Below are 18388 nucleotides of genomic sequence, written 5' to 3'. Positions count from 1 at the left end.
ACTTCTTATTTAAGATATAACAGAACTTTTTGCCATTAAAGTTTTATGCTTGACTATTAGTATTAACGCAATTTTACAATTTATTAAAAAAAATATTTTAATTTTCAAATATTTTTTTTAATTAAATGCAACTATTTGCAATTTTTAAAAAGAAAAAATCTCAAACATTTCTGCAATTAATAATAGTTAAAAGATTGCTTTTTTAATGTTAAAATCTAACATTTATTTTAACTCATAAAATGCATCCAATTTTATAAAGCTTGAGATTTTTATGACATGTTTAAAAGATTTAATAATTTTGTTAGGTGCGCAAGTCTCCATCAACACCCAGAAATCTGGTCAGACAGTTTTCCTCTTCATTTGAAAAGCAGCCTAAATCAAACAGAGATAGTAAAAAGTAAGTTTATATTTCATGTCCACACAATAAAGAATTTTTTTTATTCTCCAAATAGAAATATGTATATTGACACAATTTTAATTTTCTTGTTTTAGTAATCTTCGCATAGACAGCACACATACAGGATTGACATACCCAACCTGTGTAAGTCCTCCACAAAGTCCACAGTCAAGTCCAAGCAGTATTTCTTCCACTACAAGGTAATTTACTTTTATCTTTGTCACCAACATATATTTAGAATAGTTTTATTAGTAGTTTTTACTGGTATTGTAATACATCACATCTTCTGGTGAAAAAAAATACAAGGATTGAAACTATTAAAAAAACAAAAATACAAATAATTAACAAATAGAGAAATAATTAATAGCATGAGCCTACTAGTGTTATGAAGACTATCTAATTCATGTGGAATTTCTTTCATATGGAGATATTCCCCTAACAGTTATTAAATTAAATTGAATTGTGTTCAAGATTCACATTATACAGCATGCATATGCATACATAGCTGAAAACAAATTGGTTGCAAAGCTACAATAATGTCTTAATATTAAACTAAATTTACCACTGGTTTTTTTTCATGTTAATCTTATAGTTTAGTCTGTCAATCACATGTATATTTTGTCCTCAGAACAAACCAGTTAATACTCATATCACGTTCCAACTCTGAAAGCAGTTTCAACAGTATGGAGGAGTTCCCCGCCAATAACAACAACAACAATAACATCAACAATAACATTGGCAACACTACCAACAGCAATAACATAAAGAACTGTAACCATGAAGACTCTGATACGGGCATGGTAATGGTTAGCATTTTATTACATTTTGTTTTTTAAACTAGTAATTAAAATAAGTCTAGTGTTTTAAATTTCTTTTTCAATTAAATCAAAATGTAAAAAAACTAATGCATAGCTTAAAACTAAATGAGTAATGTTCATTTTTATTTAAAATATTAATAGCACTTAAAAATAATTATTTCAACAATGTCTTTTTTATTGTACTGAGAAAGTTTAAAATCAAAGTCTTTTTTATTATTCTAAGGCTTATGTTTCTTGCTTAAAACAAAATTTCCTTGTTTCAAATAACAAATTTGGTTACAAATTGCCTTGAGATTTAAAATAAAAAACTTAAGACTAAATTTAATGAAATAATTATTTTTAAACTTTTGTTTTACAGGAGAGTATGTCCTCAACTGGAACACCAAACACAACAACACTGAGTTCAGCCCCTTATGCTGGGGAATATTTATTTTCTTTGGAAAGTGATGGTGAGTATCCTACCTTCATTTAGCTATTACCCAACTTAACACAGTCTAGGTTTTAAAACTATTAGTCTAAAGCATGGCTAATTGCTTTAAACTTTTGCTTTCCTTTTTTTAATTGCACTCACATTTTCGCTCTACCACTTTCATTAAAAAAGTATTTTCATTATGATACTATTTTGAATTATTAAGATTGAAATCACTCAAGTTAAAAATTATCTATAATTTATTCCTTGAAAATGAAAAGCAGTTCAATATTAACCAATTTGTGTAGAAATTTTCATGTTCTTTGTTAAAGCATTATTCCAAAACCCTTTAAGATTTAAATTCTAACACTGAATAATTTTGTATTCAAATCTCAATTTTGACAAAAAACGTCTTAACTCCAAGCTAGTGATAAAAGAAAAACCTAGAACCTAAAATCTACCAAGCCTTATTCCACACTGTTTCCGTTTAGTTAAATACAGGAATGAGATAGGGTTATAGTCTATAGAGATTCCAAGAGTTGATACCCTGTTGTATGGCTATTCTAGCAGTACTTACCCACAAAGCTGCATGGATATGTTTGCTTCTTTCTTTCAGTGCATGATCAGTTACAACGACAAATTGACCAACTTAGAAGTGAAATACATAAGTTGAAAAGTGAAAAACATGATTTACTTCGACAGCATGCGGTAAGGTGTTCTCCAATAATTTTTCTTTTAATTCACGCTTAGTAGTTTTTTCCTAACATTCTTTTTTAAAGGCTGTAAGACTAAGCACATTACCAATAGTTTTTAGCTTGGCAATTTCTTGTATGTAGCCTACTCTTTAAGTACAGTACTTGGGGTTTTTTTTTAAATAATCAAAAAAAATGGATTAGGCTCATTTTACATGCCTGTGTTTTATAAAAGCCTTCAATTTTATAAATATTTCATCAAGTGACTTGTGTGATTTAAAAAATAAAATATGTTTTGTGATATAAAAACCAAAGATGTGAAAATTTAAAAAAAAAAATTAAATTTTTTTTCATTCTCTTTTTTTCTTTTTGCCTTCTTGGTTTTTATAATATTCTTGAAATAAAATTTGATAAATATTTTGGATTATTACCCCAGGCCCAGCAGAAAGAAATTAAAGCCCTTAAAGAATCCGAGCTTCAGCTCTCACAAGATCTCCACAATGCTCAGCAGGAACTGATTTCATACAAACAGCTACTGCCCACACAGACTTCAATGGATGATTCATCTTCAGCATAGCATCACGTTCTCCTAACATTTCCCTCAAATCATGTTTATCAGTTTTGCTAAATGGTTAAAAACCAATACAATTCTAATAAAGTTATATATATGATATATGTATAGGACCTAATGTAGTTTGACCAAGAAATATTTTATGTAGCTTAAATAATATTAGGACCAATTTTTCTAAAAACTAAATTGATGAATAAATAAATTTCTAAAGTCAAATTTGCCATTCTGTTAACCAGCCATACTTACCCATTTTCATTACCATCAATGCTGGGACCATTGTTGTATTCATACAAGGCAAAAATATAAGTGTATTTTATGTCAGCTTCCATCGTAAAAAAAAAGACATTGTTCATGTACGTAATTTGTCTTGAGGTTTATAAGTTTTGATTATAAATCTTAAGTACACTCATCTATGTCTTAACTGGCATTAGTGAACTAGTCTGTGTCATTGTTAACTTAGTTGATGTTGCTGCTAGCCCTGTTTGTAACTTGTTGCAAACATGAAAAGATATTCCAAGCCAAATCCATGTTCGTAACCAAGCGCCTTAGAATACTGCCAATGGACAATATGAATATTAATGTGTAAATTATTGTTTAATATTGTAAAACAATTTAGTGTGCTAAAATGTGTTTTAAAATCGATTTGATTTGGTAAAAAGATTTTAAAACAATTGATATTTTGAAAAATTGCATAGTGGTGAATTTTTATGTCATTTGATTATTATGTCTTTGTTTTGTTAAAAATGTAAAGTCTTGAGTACTATTTTAAAGTATTATTGAAATCCCAGTGTGAATTGTACTAATATGTAGAAAGTTTCTCCAGTGTTCAATTACATTTTTATTTGTTGCCCATTTGTATTTACTGTAGTTCAAAGTTTTAAAGTGAAATCGCTTGCGCTGCTGTTAATTTTTATTGTTTTGTTATAATCAGTTTTAATGAGAAATTTTTAAAAATTTAAAACCTCTTTTTTTAATCCAGAAGATTAGTTTGAATTTATTAAATAAATGAGTTTTACAAATTTGCTTTCTAAATTTGAAGCAGATTTAGGCTATTTGTTTTTTTTTTGGGTTGTTTTTTAAGAAAAAGAAATTTAGGGTAGATTTTACATCAACTTTTTAAAAACGTTATTTGCTATTATGCTTTAAATTTTAATAGATATAATTATCCTGTATAATTGATTGTAACTAATGTATGTTTGTATTTCTGTATTAAACTTTTAAATCTTCTGGGGTTTAATCTGTGATTCAAAAATGTACAATTTTAATCTGCTGTGTATAAAATACATTTCATGAATACATCATATGACTGCATTTTTAAATGACTGAATATATTTAGAAATGTTCATTGTGTTCAGTCTTATTAAGTTATATTGAGTATTCATTTTGTTTTTTTAAAAACATTACTTCTAAAAAAAATTAGTTTGTTGGTTTAGTCACTGGAGCTGAAGAAATCTGGCTCTAAACATAGTAACTACTGCAAATGTATGTTACCTCTTAGTAAGGAAAAGCTTTGATGATCTCTAATATGGCACGAGAATGGTTTAGATGGATGAGCCAGCCAACTAAAGCTAAGCCCACATTCAGTGTCAAGTCTTAATAAATTATCTCAGTTCTCATTACAACATAATATGAAAGTTGTGTATTTCAGGATAAAAAAAACTATTTTATTTTACTAGAATAAAATCAACCCCTTCCTGGTTTTTACTCAGTACACTGATTATACTTACCTAAAGTTCTAATTTTTTCTTAGTAATAATTGGTAATTTGATAAGACATTGTTTCTTGGGTTGTTTTTGTGTTTCTCCAGAAGCTTGCATATTTACTTCTCAACAAGTATATCTAAATTTACATTTTTGTCACTAGACTTTTATTTAACGATATTACACATTAGAAGACATATCTTTTTAACAAATATGTATTAAATTATCACAAAAAAATAAAGTTATGGTGTATAGATTTTAGATTACTTTTAGCCATTTTAGCTTAATTTTTAATATAAAATTTTCTCAACATACATGCAATTTAAACATTATTTTTAGATGTTAACTAAATCAGCAAGCTCATTTCCTCTATAGAGTACTAAACTTTTTCTTTCTGATTATATAAAATCAAGAGTATATGATGATACATTCACCAGTTCATCAGCTTATAATTTAATTTTTAATAAAGCTGTTTTTTTATAGGCTAAAATTCTAAAACTTAGTGAAAAAAAAAAAGAACAAGTTTATGTAACAGTTTTTTTCTCTTAAATTAAGTTTATCAATTTTTTGTACCAGATATTAAGTTTTATTTCAAGATGTTAAAAATCTGGCAATTTGGATTATACTTTTAACAGTCTAAATAAGGTGATCAAAAGCTGCTGATTTTTGTTAGTTTTGGTTAGGTGTTAAGTATTTGTTTTGAGTGTATTACATGTTTTATATTGTTGAAGTGCAATAAACAACTACTACAGTTTTAATTAAAATATTGTGTTCATTCAATAACATGAATATATCCATAAACGCAACGAAATGCTGACACATTTTGAATTGACATCAAAATCAACGCCAAAAAACATTTCAAATGATTTGGTATTAAACAAAATTATATCACAATGGCTTAAATTTATTTTGTCGGAAGTTTAGAATCGGTGGTTCATTAGTGACTATTAAATCCAGTTTTTATTAGTTTTCACAAAACAAGAAAAAAATCATTAACCTAAATGTGATAGGTACAACTCTAATGATTTATTACAAAAAAAAGAACAAAAAAAACCAGTTATATTTCTTTTCCATTTCACTTGAAATGTTATATAATGGAGATACTGTTGGCTAAGTCATATCACACAATTGTAGCTGTTCCGTGGCTTCAAGTTGAATGTTGAATTTTTCATCTTTTAAATACTTACATTTTTTATCTTTTAAATAGCTGAATTCAGGTATCACATCATAATGATTAAGTTAACAGTACCTAATTAATTAATCACATAGTGCTTTAAACAAATAGTATTTTTAAAATAACTGTTTATTCTATTGAGCTGTGTATATTTTTTTTTAAATTAAAGGTGAATCCAAAAGAATTAAATGAAGGAAAGAGCAAAATTTTTTTTTGTCTTGAAATGAAGTAAAATGTGCCATATTTTGCAATACCAAAGAGTCATAAAAACAATGGTGGTTTCAGTTTCAACAGTTTAAATTTTGCTATCAAGTTTTATTTCCAAAACAACAATTGTTTTTTTTTTTAGTTTATGTTGTATTTTGTTTTTTTGTGAGCCTACCAGATATTTACTATAAATACATATTTTTTCTCAAGTGCCACATATTAGTTACTTTTGGCAAATTTGTTCAGGAATATTTTGATCTATTAAAAACCACAAATTACATGTTGTGTTAGCTAATGCATTTTGTAATATATTTTTTACTAGTACAGCTTTAGGGAAAAAATAACTTTGGCTATAGTGTAGCACTGTTTGCTTTTGAGGAGTACTGTTATATACTAAAATACATTTTATATTATAAATTTATTTAGTAAAAATTAATTCAGATGCCCATTTTGCATTTTAATTTTTAAAAAAACATCCAGGGTTAAAGGGCATTTAAATGTTTAATAAATATACTGAATTGTATCATACATGTACATGTATTACTTGTATTATAAACTCATGTAATAATGTATCTAAAGATGTATTAGTGTCATTACCAAATCATCAAGTATATTTGGATCATACCACATGACCAAGTTGGCACAAAAATTGTAAAAATAAGACTTTTTTTTCTTACTGAATAAAAGTTTTAATCTGTAGGTTGGATTGTTGCTGTACAAAATTTTGAGGATTGAATTAACTAGTCTTAAATATATTTTGTGATAATTATGACAAATATCTGTTGATCATGTGTTTGTCAAGTCTATGTTGTTCAATGAAATAAACATTACTTAACCCTTAAGTAACCAGCATTCTATTTGTTTTTTATAATAATTGTTAGTATGTATTATTATGTTGAAATAATGTTCCTTTAGACTAAGGGTTACCGCTATATCTGGAAATAATTGTAATAGTAAAAAGTAAAGAATCCTTTTTAGACCTAGCCATCAATTGGGCAGAAGATGAAGTAGAGTTAATATGTTTCTTGACCTTGGCATTTAAGGGAAGGTGCAGTCAGCACTTTGACCAGCCACTTTCACTTTTCCTAACATGAGTTAGGTACTCATCAGACCTGGGTGGACTCATGTATGCTCTACTGACTAGGACCCGGGTTCAAACTCAAGACTTTGAGGTTAGCAGCCTAGCTCTACTGCTTAGGCCACACCTTACCATATTGTATTAGTAAAGTAAGGTTCAGAATAAGGTTGATTAATATTAGGGATAAGCTGATGTATTAAATAGCTAAACTAGCCAAAAATGTACTCTTCATACACTGAGACGGAGTGGTCTACTGGTAGAGAGCTGGACTGCTAACGAGTAAATCTCGAGTTCGAATCTGGGTTCAAGTCAGTAGACAGTCCCTGAGTCCACCCAACTCGTATGGGTACCTAACTCACGTTAGGGAGAGTAAAGGTGGTTGGGCATAGTGTTGACCACACTATCTCTTCATATGCCAAGGTCACAGAAACAAGTGAACTCTACTTCACTTGCCCCATAAACCGTCAGATTTGAAAGGGAAACTATACACTTCTAATATTAACCTGATACTTGATGTTTAGCAGTAGTAGTGTTCATTTAAATATCTTAATACACTGATTAGTAAATTCTGAATGTGAACTAGGCTGGCTGGAGTATCATAACTCTACTCTGATGTGAATGAGCACTATAATGACTATATACAACTTTAGCACATAGGCCTACAACAAATTAATGTGAGTAGCCTCACAAATTAAGATTAATTGCTGTTTGTGAAGTTACTAACACTGCCTGTTTATTATACTTATGATTTACAAACCACTGCAGCTACCATTTTATATAGACTATTATAGAGCTGCAAGAAGTGCTGAAGTCATTATAGCAATGAACAATGGCAACAGAATTACTTAAGAATTACTTAAAAGCAGTTTAAATATGTATGCACATTTGTATTTATTTATTGGTGTATGAACTGCTTAAATAGATTTACATAAATGCTAAAAAATACATATTAAACACAATTGATAAGAGAATTTTAAAGCATAAAATTTAGTATTAACATTTTGATTATTTCAACCTTCAAATGTACAATTACAGTAACATATTTTATTATTTACAATTTTAAAAAATGGCCAAATTTATTTTTAAAAAGCTAACCGAATTCTCAGACTTAAATGGCTATCTACAGCATTTTTTTAAACTAACAATATGCAAAAAAAAAAACAGAAGGAGGGGGTTGCGTTGTTATTCACTAAATTGTCTGGAATTTTTGCTTAACTGTTGAATAAATAATTGACACAAAAAATTAATAATTTATCAGTATTTTTCTTGTTTAACAGTTGAATAAAAATTTGACATTTAATAAATCAATAATGTATCAGTACTTTTTTTGTTTTGCAACAAGCCAAGTTTCTGGCACAACTAACGGAACTAGGTTGGAATCGCTATCAACTTCAACAACTTTTATCATTTTAAAAACACCAGGCACAAATTTCACTAGAAAAGTGTCTATGTTGTCCGGCTTCTCTGTACAAAACAAGATTAATTCATTTTTAAAATATACAGCACTATCTAATACAAAATCAAAACTGTTCCAAAGTTGTGTAACAAATGTAAATTCTATTTTTGAATCATATGTAATGTTTACTGACCTAAGAGCACCATTTTTCTGTAGAATAAAAGTCTTTTTGGCTCCACTTGAGAAGCTGACAATGTGATCAGCTGGGCCTTCAAAGTTTATATCCTGAGTTGACTTGGTGTAAATGTTGTAACAATGTACGTTAACACTAGGTTTAGAATTAACCTTACATTTGGAAAATAATAAAATATTTTCCTGAAAAGCACAAAGAGATTCATAACTGGAACGGTACATGAACTGAAAGCCACCAAAAATATTTTGGTCAGAGTTGAGTTTTGTACACGTTGAGTTTATAATTCTAACAAAAACTCCATTCAGGGAAACTAATTCCAGTTTACAATACTGACAGACCTCACACACAGTAGATATTTCCTTATTGCCATCACATGTTACAACATATCGACGTGAACAAAATTTTTCTTTCTTGTGCTTATGTTCACATTTACTGTTATATTTCCCTCCATGTATAAAACAGAGAGAGGATCCATACGATGCTAAGTTGTTGAAATGGTCAGTATTTAAACAAGTACCAGGAAGGTCAGTTTCATAAGTAGCTCCACTATTTAGTTCAAAAAGATGAAGTTTTGTATATTTAACAAATGCCATGACATTGCGTTTGCCGCTAGAGTTTCTATAAGGGATGACAAAGTTACTGGGGAAGGAAACAGATCTCCAGTGGTACATCAAAGCTTCATGTACAATTTCTAATGCTTCTACACAATCACGTATCAACTGATGGCTATGAAGTTTCTCAAGATAACTTCGACTGGCTAAAAATATTCTGGCTGTAGACAAGAGGTCTCCAAGATATTTCTTTCTATCATACACTACACTACTGTATCTATGTACTTTAGAACTTGATGTTTCTGTATCTGTTTGTGAGTTATTATTTGATAACCGTTCAGCTAATTCTTTCTTTATGTGAAAAGATTTATTGTCTGCTTTAATTTCAGCTTCAATATCTTCAAAACATTTTTCAACAACTAGTTTATCTAAATAGTTTTCCTGTGTATTTGTTTCTGGAAAAACTTTAAGTAAACAGTTTTTAGGAGAGTTAGACTTAGATAAACTTCTAGTCACAGCTTCACATGATTTACAATCAATCGCGTCAATTTTACCAGGTTTAATGTTTACGTAGGAGACCCAATTAACTATTGATTCCAAGACTAAATCTTCTGAATTTACATTTAATGTATCATCATCAACCAAAGAGTAAAGCACAGGGTATGAAAGTTCTAGAAAGGTCTCAGTCTTACAAAATTGTTCAAAGTTTTCTTTCATGAACCCTACTGCCAATGAAATCACACATTTTGAATTTAAAAGAACTGCTGTTTTGTAAAAAGTAGTGTAATTATCTTGTGACATATTTTCCAAAACAAATCTTTCACACTCTTCTATAAGAAATGGTATATGCAACATATGAGTAGCTTGCCACACACTAATGATGTTGTCTTTTGTCAGATCATCAACACCTTTGTAAATTGCATTGATTATAACATCAAAAGTCTCTTTACTCATGTTCTTTAACTCAACACATTCGTCTTTCTTTTCTCTGAAATCCGAACCCAACAAAGTCTTAAAGAAAGTTGAGCAGGCACTTAGAATAAATTTGTGACAGAAATACTCTGAGCCATCAACCACAACTCTAAAGTCACTGAAGTTATCTCCCATCCATTCTTTACTCAGACATTCTTGTAGTCCACAGGCAAGGGTTGATTTGACCATTATTTTGTGTGTGTGCTTTCTTGAGTATAAACAAACCTACAGAAATATAATTTATAATAATGAGTAATCTTATATAGGCCTATATAGCATAGGGCTCATATGATTTATGTATGAAGCCTATATATATATATATATATATATATATATATATATATATATATATATATATATATATATATATATATATTTATATATATATATATATCATATGTGTGTTATACATAGAACTAAGTATTTAATTATATAGCCTATACTAACTATATTGAATGTAACATTCATAGTTCATAGCATTTAGAAACTTATTATTATATTACTATTAGGCCTACTGTTTTTACCATCTTTATCTTCATATTTTTTTCATTGTTTATTTTTATATTTTATATATTTTTTATATTTCAGTTTGCATCCCTTTGGCTTTTATTTCTGTTCACTTGTCCCATTGTTTAAGCTTGCTGTATGCCTGATATTCCTTACCTGTTAGTAGTAGACCACAGTCACAGTACTTAACTTATAGTAATATGTATTATGTAAGCTTATCCTAAAATACTAAATACAGTTTAGTTTTGTTTTAGGTTTCATTTCTTAAGTTTTAAAGTAAAAGTTGCCAGAAAGTGTATTTTTTTTTAATTATATAAATTGGCTGACAAATGTTTAATTAGAAGGCCTAATTAATAATTACTGAATTAATTGTTTATTATGTTTGCAATAAATATTTTTAAATAATATAATCTAATATCTTTAGTTGACCTACTTTACTTATCACTTTAGTTTTTGGCTTATTAACAATAATAAATAATACAATATATTATTATCTAGAATCTAGTAACTTAGTAATAGTAACGAGATCTAGCTAAACTAATTATATTTATATTAAATAATTCCACAAAACATAAGTTTCAAATCTTACATCAACTTACATCTAGAATAGTGGTTACATGATAAATACATAGGGGCCTATAGAATCTAGATCTAGATCTACCAGGAAATGCGACGCGATGATATTCAGTAATTTATAATTATTACGTGAGGTCTATAAAAATAATTCCTTTTGTTGTTCTGTCTGCCTAATAATAGTCTCCAGATCTATTATAGACTAGATCTATATAATAGCATAGGGTCGGTCTACAGACTCTACATACATATATATTTACTTTACTGAGTATGAATTCAGACTATAGCCTACTAACTAGTGTACTTCGGCCTTATGATATTTTTACAATGTAGGCCTATATTTAGTATTTAATTTTAAACGTATGCTAAAATTTGATAGAGACAATGAGAATGTATCAATGTATTGCATGGGCTAGACATAATAATATAGCAGCAATAAGCACACATATAGATTCTATCATTCTAAAAATATATCTAATTTTTTAGATCTAGAATCTAGACTAGATCTAGTCGTCGCCGCGTAGTGTAATAATATAAACAGAAGTTACGATTAGACCTCTAGATCTAGATCTAGTTCTATTTATAGATGCTGAATCATTTTCTATTTATATTTACTAAATCAAGTAGTGCTATTCCCATTTGCTATAATTTTTTTTAAAAAATGACTAAACTATTGGGCTTGTAAGTTGTTAAAGTAGCTTACCAAGTTCTCGCTCCGGTAGTTGCCAGCTAGCGTTTTTTTGTTTTTTCAAACCAAATGTGAATATTTTTTATTAATTTTTTTTTTTAAGTTATGAAATCTACTTTCGTTTTTGGAATAAAAACAAACTCCGACAATAAGTTGTTTTAATTAAGTAAATTAAGTTTAAAATAACACACACACACAAATATATTATATTTTATATAGAGCTAGATAGATCTAGAATACTACCTGTATAATAATAATACATCTATATAAAACATGATATTTTTAGGCCTAAAAGATTTCAATCGTAAATCTGAAATCAAGCCTAATTTAATTAATAAATATATATAGCCTAGATCTAGAGTCTAGATTTCTAGATCTAGAATTCTATATCTAGATCTATGACTTTAAAAAAAAAGGCCTCTTGAAAATTCCGACTTAGACAGTAACATACGACATACAGGATTTATTTTTAATTTATAGACACAAGAGTAGTCTAGAGATCTAGATTCTAGATCTAGTTTCTTTTATTTTACACCAGTGTAGTTGAGTGGAATTAATTACTAAATTACTAAAATTAGGCCTAATAAATAGGCTATTTACTTTAAGACAGGTAGACTAGAATATGTTCAATATCAATTTATACAGAGAATCTAGATTATTCTAGATCTAGTAAAGTTTAGTGTAGTCTTGTTGTAGAACTTAAGAACTAAATCTAGAATGTAGGCAACTGTAGTAATTTAGATCTAGAATCTAGTACTGTGTGACGTCATTTTAGGGGGTGGAGGTCTGGCTTTTTGTGACGATGTGTAGGGGGAAGGGAGGGTGTAAAAATCGTCAAAAAAAATGCGTGACGTCATTTATGGATGACCCCCATGGAGAAGATCCACACAGAAACAGTTGAAGGAAAGGGGCCTAACATTCAAACAGGTAGAGGTACCAACATGATTTAAGAGATTATATAGATATACATATATATAGGGGGAGGGGTAGAGAGAGAGAGGGTTCATCTGTAAATTGCATCACACATTTTATGATGATTTTTACCCCCCCCCCCCCCTCATAAAGGAGGGCAGTAAAAAGAAGAATGCATGATAGCTGGGTAATCCTAATGTAATGTTGTTAATTTATATAATCAGATTATTGTGGTAAATAAAAGCCAACATATCTAGCCTATCAAAATTCCATGAATTTAAAATATATATTATGACTTAGAGAAAGTTTGGTGAAATGGAAATATCTGCACATTTGATTTATTGATGATGTGTAACTTGTTTATATTATTCCTTTGGAGCTGATATTAATAAAAAGTTAATCAAATTATAGTTTTATTAAATTGATGTTTCTAAAGCCTTGCATGAACTTAATTTAAATATATTTAGCTGCCTAGGCAAAGAACCCAATGAATTTTCCAGAATTGGCTTGTCATTTGACCGATGGTAACAAAGAGAATCACCCAGGATCTTCGCTGATAAGAAAATCTGAAGACGTACCTTATTCTTCTATACCTAAATGTGATTTGTCTAATGAAAATATTTATTCAGTGACAATTGCTAAAGATATTTTACCATTATTTCAAACATCATCTTCTGAAATGTTGTTTTCTATCTCTAAACCTTCCACAATTTCTTCAAGTTTCAAGAGATATTTTAACATCATTGCCTACTTCCCACAGTTCTTATGTTCAAAATTAGCAATTTTCTGAGAAACAAAGTAATAATAAATTTGTACCCAGTGTTTTAGTTTCAGCTACATTAAAATTTAATAAACCAATCAATTTCAAAATTAAATGTTTCTTATCCCATATGAAAGTAGTCTGTTTTATTTAAGAAAAATCACCTTTAAAAAAATTTAATGTTTGGATGTCAATAAATTGTTGACATGGACTGGTTTGCGGGTAAGCTTTTATACTTAGTGTACAATAAAGATTCAGTTTTGATGTCAATATAGTTGCTTCTGAAAGAATTAAACTATAAACAATAGCATTTATATTAATATCTCAATGGCAGTTCAGTATACTTTCATCATTGTTTTCAAATAACAAAATAGTACTACAGTTTTAAAATTGAAAAAAAAAAATGAAAAGAATTTCATAAATGGATGTTTTTTTAATTACTTAAAACAGAAGATGCATCAATACAGCATTACAATGTATATGATTAATATTTCTTTTCATGGACAATCATCATTTAAATTCTTCATTAAAAGTTAAATTCAGCTTCCTTGTGTCTAAAAATCCACATCTATGCTGTTCCATTTACCTAGAAATTAAATAAATAATATTTTTAACAACTTTCTGTAATATGAAAAAATTAATCATTGATTAAAACAGACAGCCAATATAGCAGTTGAATTAAAATTCACCTGTTTCTGTGACATTTGCATGTAAAATTAGAGTGTTCAGAGGTATATACCCAGCCACCTTTAATTTCCCTATCTTGAGCCAGGTACTCATGAGAGCTGGTACTCATGAGACTTAGGACATCATACCAGGACTAAAACCAGGGATCTGAACTCTTATCTTTTAGGATAGAAATGTGAAAGCTACTGTCTGACAGTGCCACTATCAAGCCATACATATTAATACTTACAGTAAATAATCTTAGTAGCAACATATTCTTTAAGAATTAGAAAACTGAATTGGGCTTAAGCTGAAAAATGGCTTATTATAAAAAAAAATTCAGCTCACCTTTAGTTCAAGATCAGCACCAATAGCCACAGTAAAGTGTGAGAAAATTGCTTGCCAAGTACCTAGAGAATTTAAATATAATAAAGTATTAAGTTTATCCATATATTATATTAAAATAATTATTTAACTAATATGTGATATTAATATATATATATATATATATATATATATATATATATATATATATATATATATATATATATATATATATATATATAAGGTGTAATTTATTGTAAAGGTTCGGTTTTCTATCTACTTAGCTTGTCTTAAAAACTAAAATATCTGGTTTACAGTTAACCATATCTTAACTATTACAAAACTATTAGTTTCATTTTCATTACTTGTAACTAAAAATTGGTGTCAATAGATCTAAAACTTAATTCTATTAACAGCTAACTGTAACCGTACTGACTCTGACCAATTTATTAATTTTTATACCATGTAATTCATTAATAATTAGGCTTATACTAAAAGGCCAAAAGTTATCAATTGTAGATTTTATAGTCCCTGGTCTAGACTAACAAGACTAGCCTACAAGTCTAATAGTACTAATACACATGATCTAGTTTCTAAGTTTACTACTAGGCAACTTGCTAGAAGACTAGTACTTAACCAAACTTTAACTTGCTAAAAATAAAAGGGCCTAATACAATAGTAGATGGCCTAGTAATACTTTCTTTACTGTGCTACTTACACTGCTTTTGGTACTATTACTACGGCTAACTAACTACTAACTAAACTCTATTGTAGCTTGATGGAGATCTATCATCTTGCTCTTCTAGTAGTCTACACTACTGTAACAATTTCAAACTAAATTTAATCTATATATTACTAGATCTACTAATTGCAACTCTGTAGTCTGACTGATAAGTCTGTAAGCCCTAAATGTATCTAGATTCTAGTCTAATTTAGTTTAAGTCTAGTTATTAGTACCTACCCTCTACAATAGTTTACAGTACTCTACACTACACTCTACTACTACTCTACTCACTCTACTGGCTACTGATCTAGTAAATAGTAAAATAGCTAGAGTAGATCTAGTCTAGAAATCTAGATTCTAGATCTAAAAAAAATCGATTTAAAATTAAAAACAGCGTTAGCCTTACCTAGATCTAGAGCTAGCTCTTACTAAACTTAACTAGGGTAGGTTTTACCTAAACTAGTCTAGTCTAGAATCTATCTAGATCTACTAGATTCTCTAGATCTAGATTTTTAGATCTAGGGACTACCATCTGCATCTAGATCTACTATCTCTATCTAGCCATCTATCTACAAGTCAAAGCTACTTCTATAGGCCTACTTCTAAAATATTAAACAGTAATCACTGAATAATCAATCAGCACTAGTCTAGAGTCTAGTTCAGTAATCTAGTTAGATCTAGATCTAGATCTAGGTCTATTAACATTAACATTGTTGTCAAAGTTCTAGATATCTAGATCTAGTATCTAGATCTAGTCTAGATTCGATTAAGTTTAGATTAGTTGTAGGCTGAGTGAGACTGAAAGTGAAAGTCATCCTGTTTACCGTCATCCTTTTCTTCATATTTTTAATATTTTATCTAGATCACTAAAATACTAGATCTAGAATCTAGATCTAATATATTCTAATTCATGAACTTATACTCTTAGAACTAGATTAAAGCAATGTAGATCTTAGTTGGTAGATTCTAGAATCCAGATCTAGACTAGGTCTGGGAATCTTGAGTCTCGTAGCAAAGACTGAGTAGAGTCAGACCAGAGTAATGTCCCCTAGCCTTGGACAAACTAACTATCAACAAAAGAAATAAAATCAATATACTTACCGCCACAAAACTTTTATATTCAAAAATGCATACACATGTGTTTGTTCCCATCCATATGAACAAAACAGCGTTGAAAGTTTTTACAATTGTTGCATTTCTGGAACGTTTGATGATTTTGAAATCTTGAAGCGGGACCTACTAACAAATAGCCGCCATGTTTTTTGTTATCAATGGGAATCCCGTTCACAATAATTGATTTAGTTCGAAAACTTTTATCTCTCCCTGGCTAACCAGACATGAATTAACGCGAGAAAGAACGATAAACTTACAAGTTCTATAGGGCCTAAATAATTTTACTGGGCCTCAAATACGCTAAATTAAATTATTTCATTTATTTTTAATTAAAATCTATAGGTCCTATTTAATAATATATATATATATATATATATATATATATATATATATATATATATATATATATATATATATATATATATATATATATATATATATATATATATATATATTATAATTATGGCTCAATAGTATAATTGACCATTGCGTCTTGGAAAATCCAAGCGGTTCCCAGAAAGAACCGCAACGGAAAAAAGCGCAACGGAAAAAAGCGCAAATCAAAAAGCGCAACGGAAATAAGCGCACACGGAAAAAAGCGCAAAGAGAAAAAAGCGCACACAGAAAAAAGCGCAAAGAGAAAAAAGCGCAAACAGAAAAAAGCGCAAAGAGAAAAAAGCGCACACAGAAAAAAGCGCAAACAGAAAAAAGCGCAAACGGAAAAAAGCGCAAAGAGAAAAAAGCGCACACGGAAAAAAGCGCAAACAGAAAAAAGCGCACACGGAAAAAAGCGCAAACGGAAAAAAGCGCAAACGGAAAAAAAGCGCAAACAGAAAAAAGCGCAAACGGAAAAAAGCGCAAACAGAAAAAAGCGCACACAGAAAAAAGCGCAAACAGAAAAAAGCGCAAACGGAAAAAAGCGCAAACAGAAAAAAGCGCACACAGAAAAAAGCGCAAACGGAAAAAAGCGCAAACGGAAAAAAGCGCAAACAGAAACAGAAAAATGCGCAACCAGAAAAAACACAACGAAAAATGTGCAAAAGAGAAATTTAGCACAAAGACCATATGGACTAGATGACACATTTATACATGACTGTTAGGGCTGCTGTGAGAGTGTCGTGTTTGATCACGTGATCTACTACCATTTAAAGCGTACCACTACCATCTGCATTCCCATCACCACGATACAGGCGATAATCACTTTACACAATGCCTATTATTTTCTTGGTCAATAATTATTCAACTACTATTCTCGTATAAACATAAAACTATCGACATTACACGAAGTATCTTTCACATTCTCCCTAGTCCGAACTACCTAGCTTGCATACTATAACAACCCGTTCCTAAGGCAAAACTTCACTCTCTTTCATCCGCGTCATCAAACATGCATTCGTCATATCTCTCGTAACAACATTCATTCGCACCAAAATAACAATTTTGTATTTAATATTTTTTCACATTATGACGCACCTACCTACCTACCTACTACCCACCTACCCACCTACCTACCTACCTAACTACCCACCTACCCACTTACCCACCTACCCACCTACCCGCCTACATACTTACCAAACTACCCACCAAAAAAGTATCGGCGAAGTTCGTAAGTTTCGTAAACTGTACTAGACATCTTTTTTTTAATGAAAATTCATTGACATCATTGACATATGTTACATATATGTTACATTTTGCGACAACCTTAATTAGTGCGTTGGGCTTGTATGAAAACTCACTTCGAACTAACTCAATTACATGCTATTTATTTTAACATTACACGGTAAGCGTCACCCAACTGTTGTGATGTGAGGCGAGGACAGGTTCGACAATAAACCAACACGAAAGTACGAAAGAGACAAAGATTGCCTATTAGAGAATGGACCCCTTAACTTTCCTAACCCCACCATTTATTTTACACTACCTAACCTCTAAATTTACTGCGCTAAATGTCACTTCCCTCCCA

At 29.7% G+C, this 18388-nt stretch overlaps 2 protein-coding genes and 1 long non-coding RNA gene across 5 annotated transcripts in view; 1 reads left to right on the top strand and 2 right to left on the bottom strand.

The window, feature by feature from the left end:
* Positions 1–6810, top strand: part of LOC131940461 (rap1 GTPase-activating protein 1) — a gene marked incomplete at its 5' end in the record, with an annotated part of 68954 nt that extends 62144 nt beyond the window's left edge. The window contains 6 exon segments of one of the 3 annotated variants that reach the window (XM_059299116.1): positions 306–397; positions 493–597; positions 1026–1197; positions 1574–1664; positions 2241–2332; positions 2753–6810. In XM_059299116.1, coding sequence (XP_059155099.1) covers positions 306–397; positions 493–597; positions 1026–1197; positions 1574–1664; positions 2241–2332; positions 2753–2893 — 693 coding nt within the window. 3 annotated transcript variants of the gene reach the window in all.
* Positions 6811–7865: 1055 nt separating this feature from the next.
* LOC131940459 (uncharacterized) lies at positions 7866–11278 on the bottom strand. The gene is made up of 2 exons (XM_059299113.1): positions 11265–11278; positions 7866–10383 (listed from the first exon to the last, which is right to left on the bottom strand). Exon 2 carries the CDS (start codon positions 10345–10347, stop codon positions 8362–8364), a length of 1986 nt encoding a protein of 661 aa, XP_059155096.1. The 5' UTR covers positions 10348–10383; positions 11265–11278; the 3' UTR covers positions 7866–8361.
* A 2756-nt stretch (positions 11279–14034) lies between these two features.
* LOC131940467 (uncharacterized) lies at positions 14035–16612 on the bottom strand. The gene is made up of 3 exons (XR_009386546.1): positions 16414–16612; positions 14613–14674; positions 14035–14184 (listed from the first exon to the last, which is right to left on the bottom strand). It is a non-coding gene; the product is annotated as an uncharacterized LOC131940467 (long non-coding RNA).
* Between the last annotated feature and the right edge of the window lie 1776 nt (positions 16613–18388).

The sequence above is a fragment of the Physella acuta genome, unplaced genomic scaffold, assembly GCF_028476545.2.
Source record: "Physella acuta isolate Inbredline_101_S28 unplaced genomic scaffold, ASM2847654v3 ptg000318l, whole genome shotgun sequence".
NCBI classification, from domain to species: domain Eukaryota; kingdom Metazoa; phylum Mollusca; class Gastropoda; family Physidae; genus Physella; species Physella acuta.
This window is presented reverse-complemented; position numbering and strand designations above follow the sequence as displayed.

What these genes read in the sequence shown, in the direction of transcription:
- LOC131940459 (XM_059299113.1), bottom strand. Translation starts at nt 10,347, where the DNA reads ATGGTCAAATCAACCCTTGCCTGTGGACTACAAGAATGTCTGAGTAAA.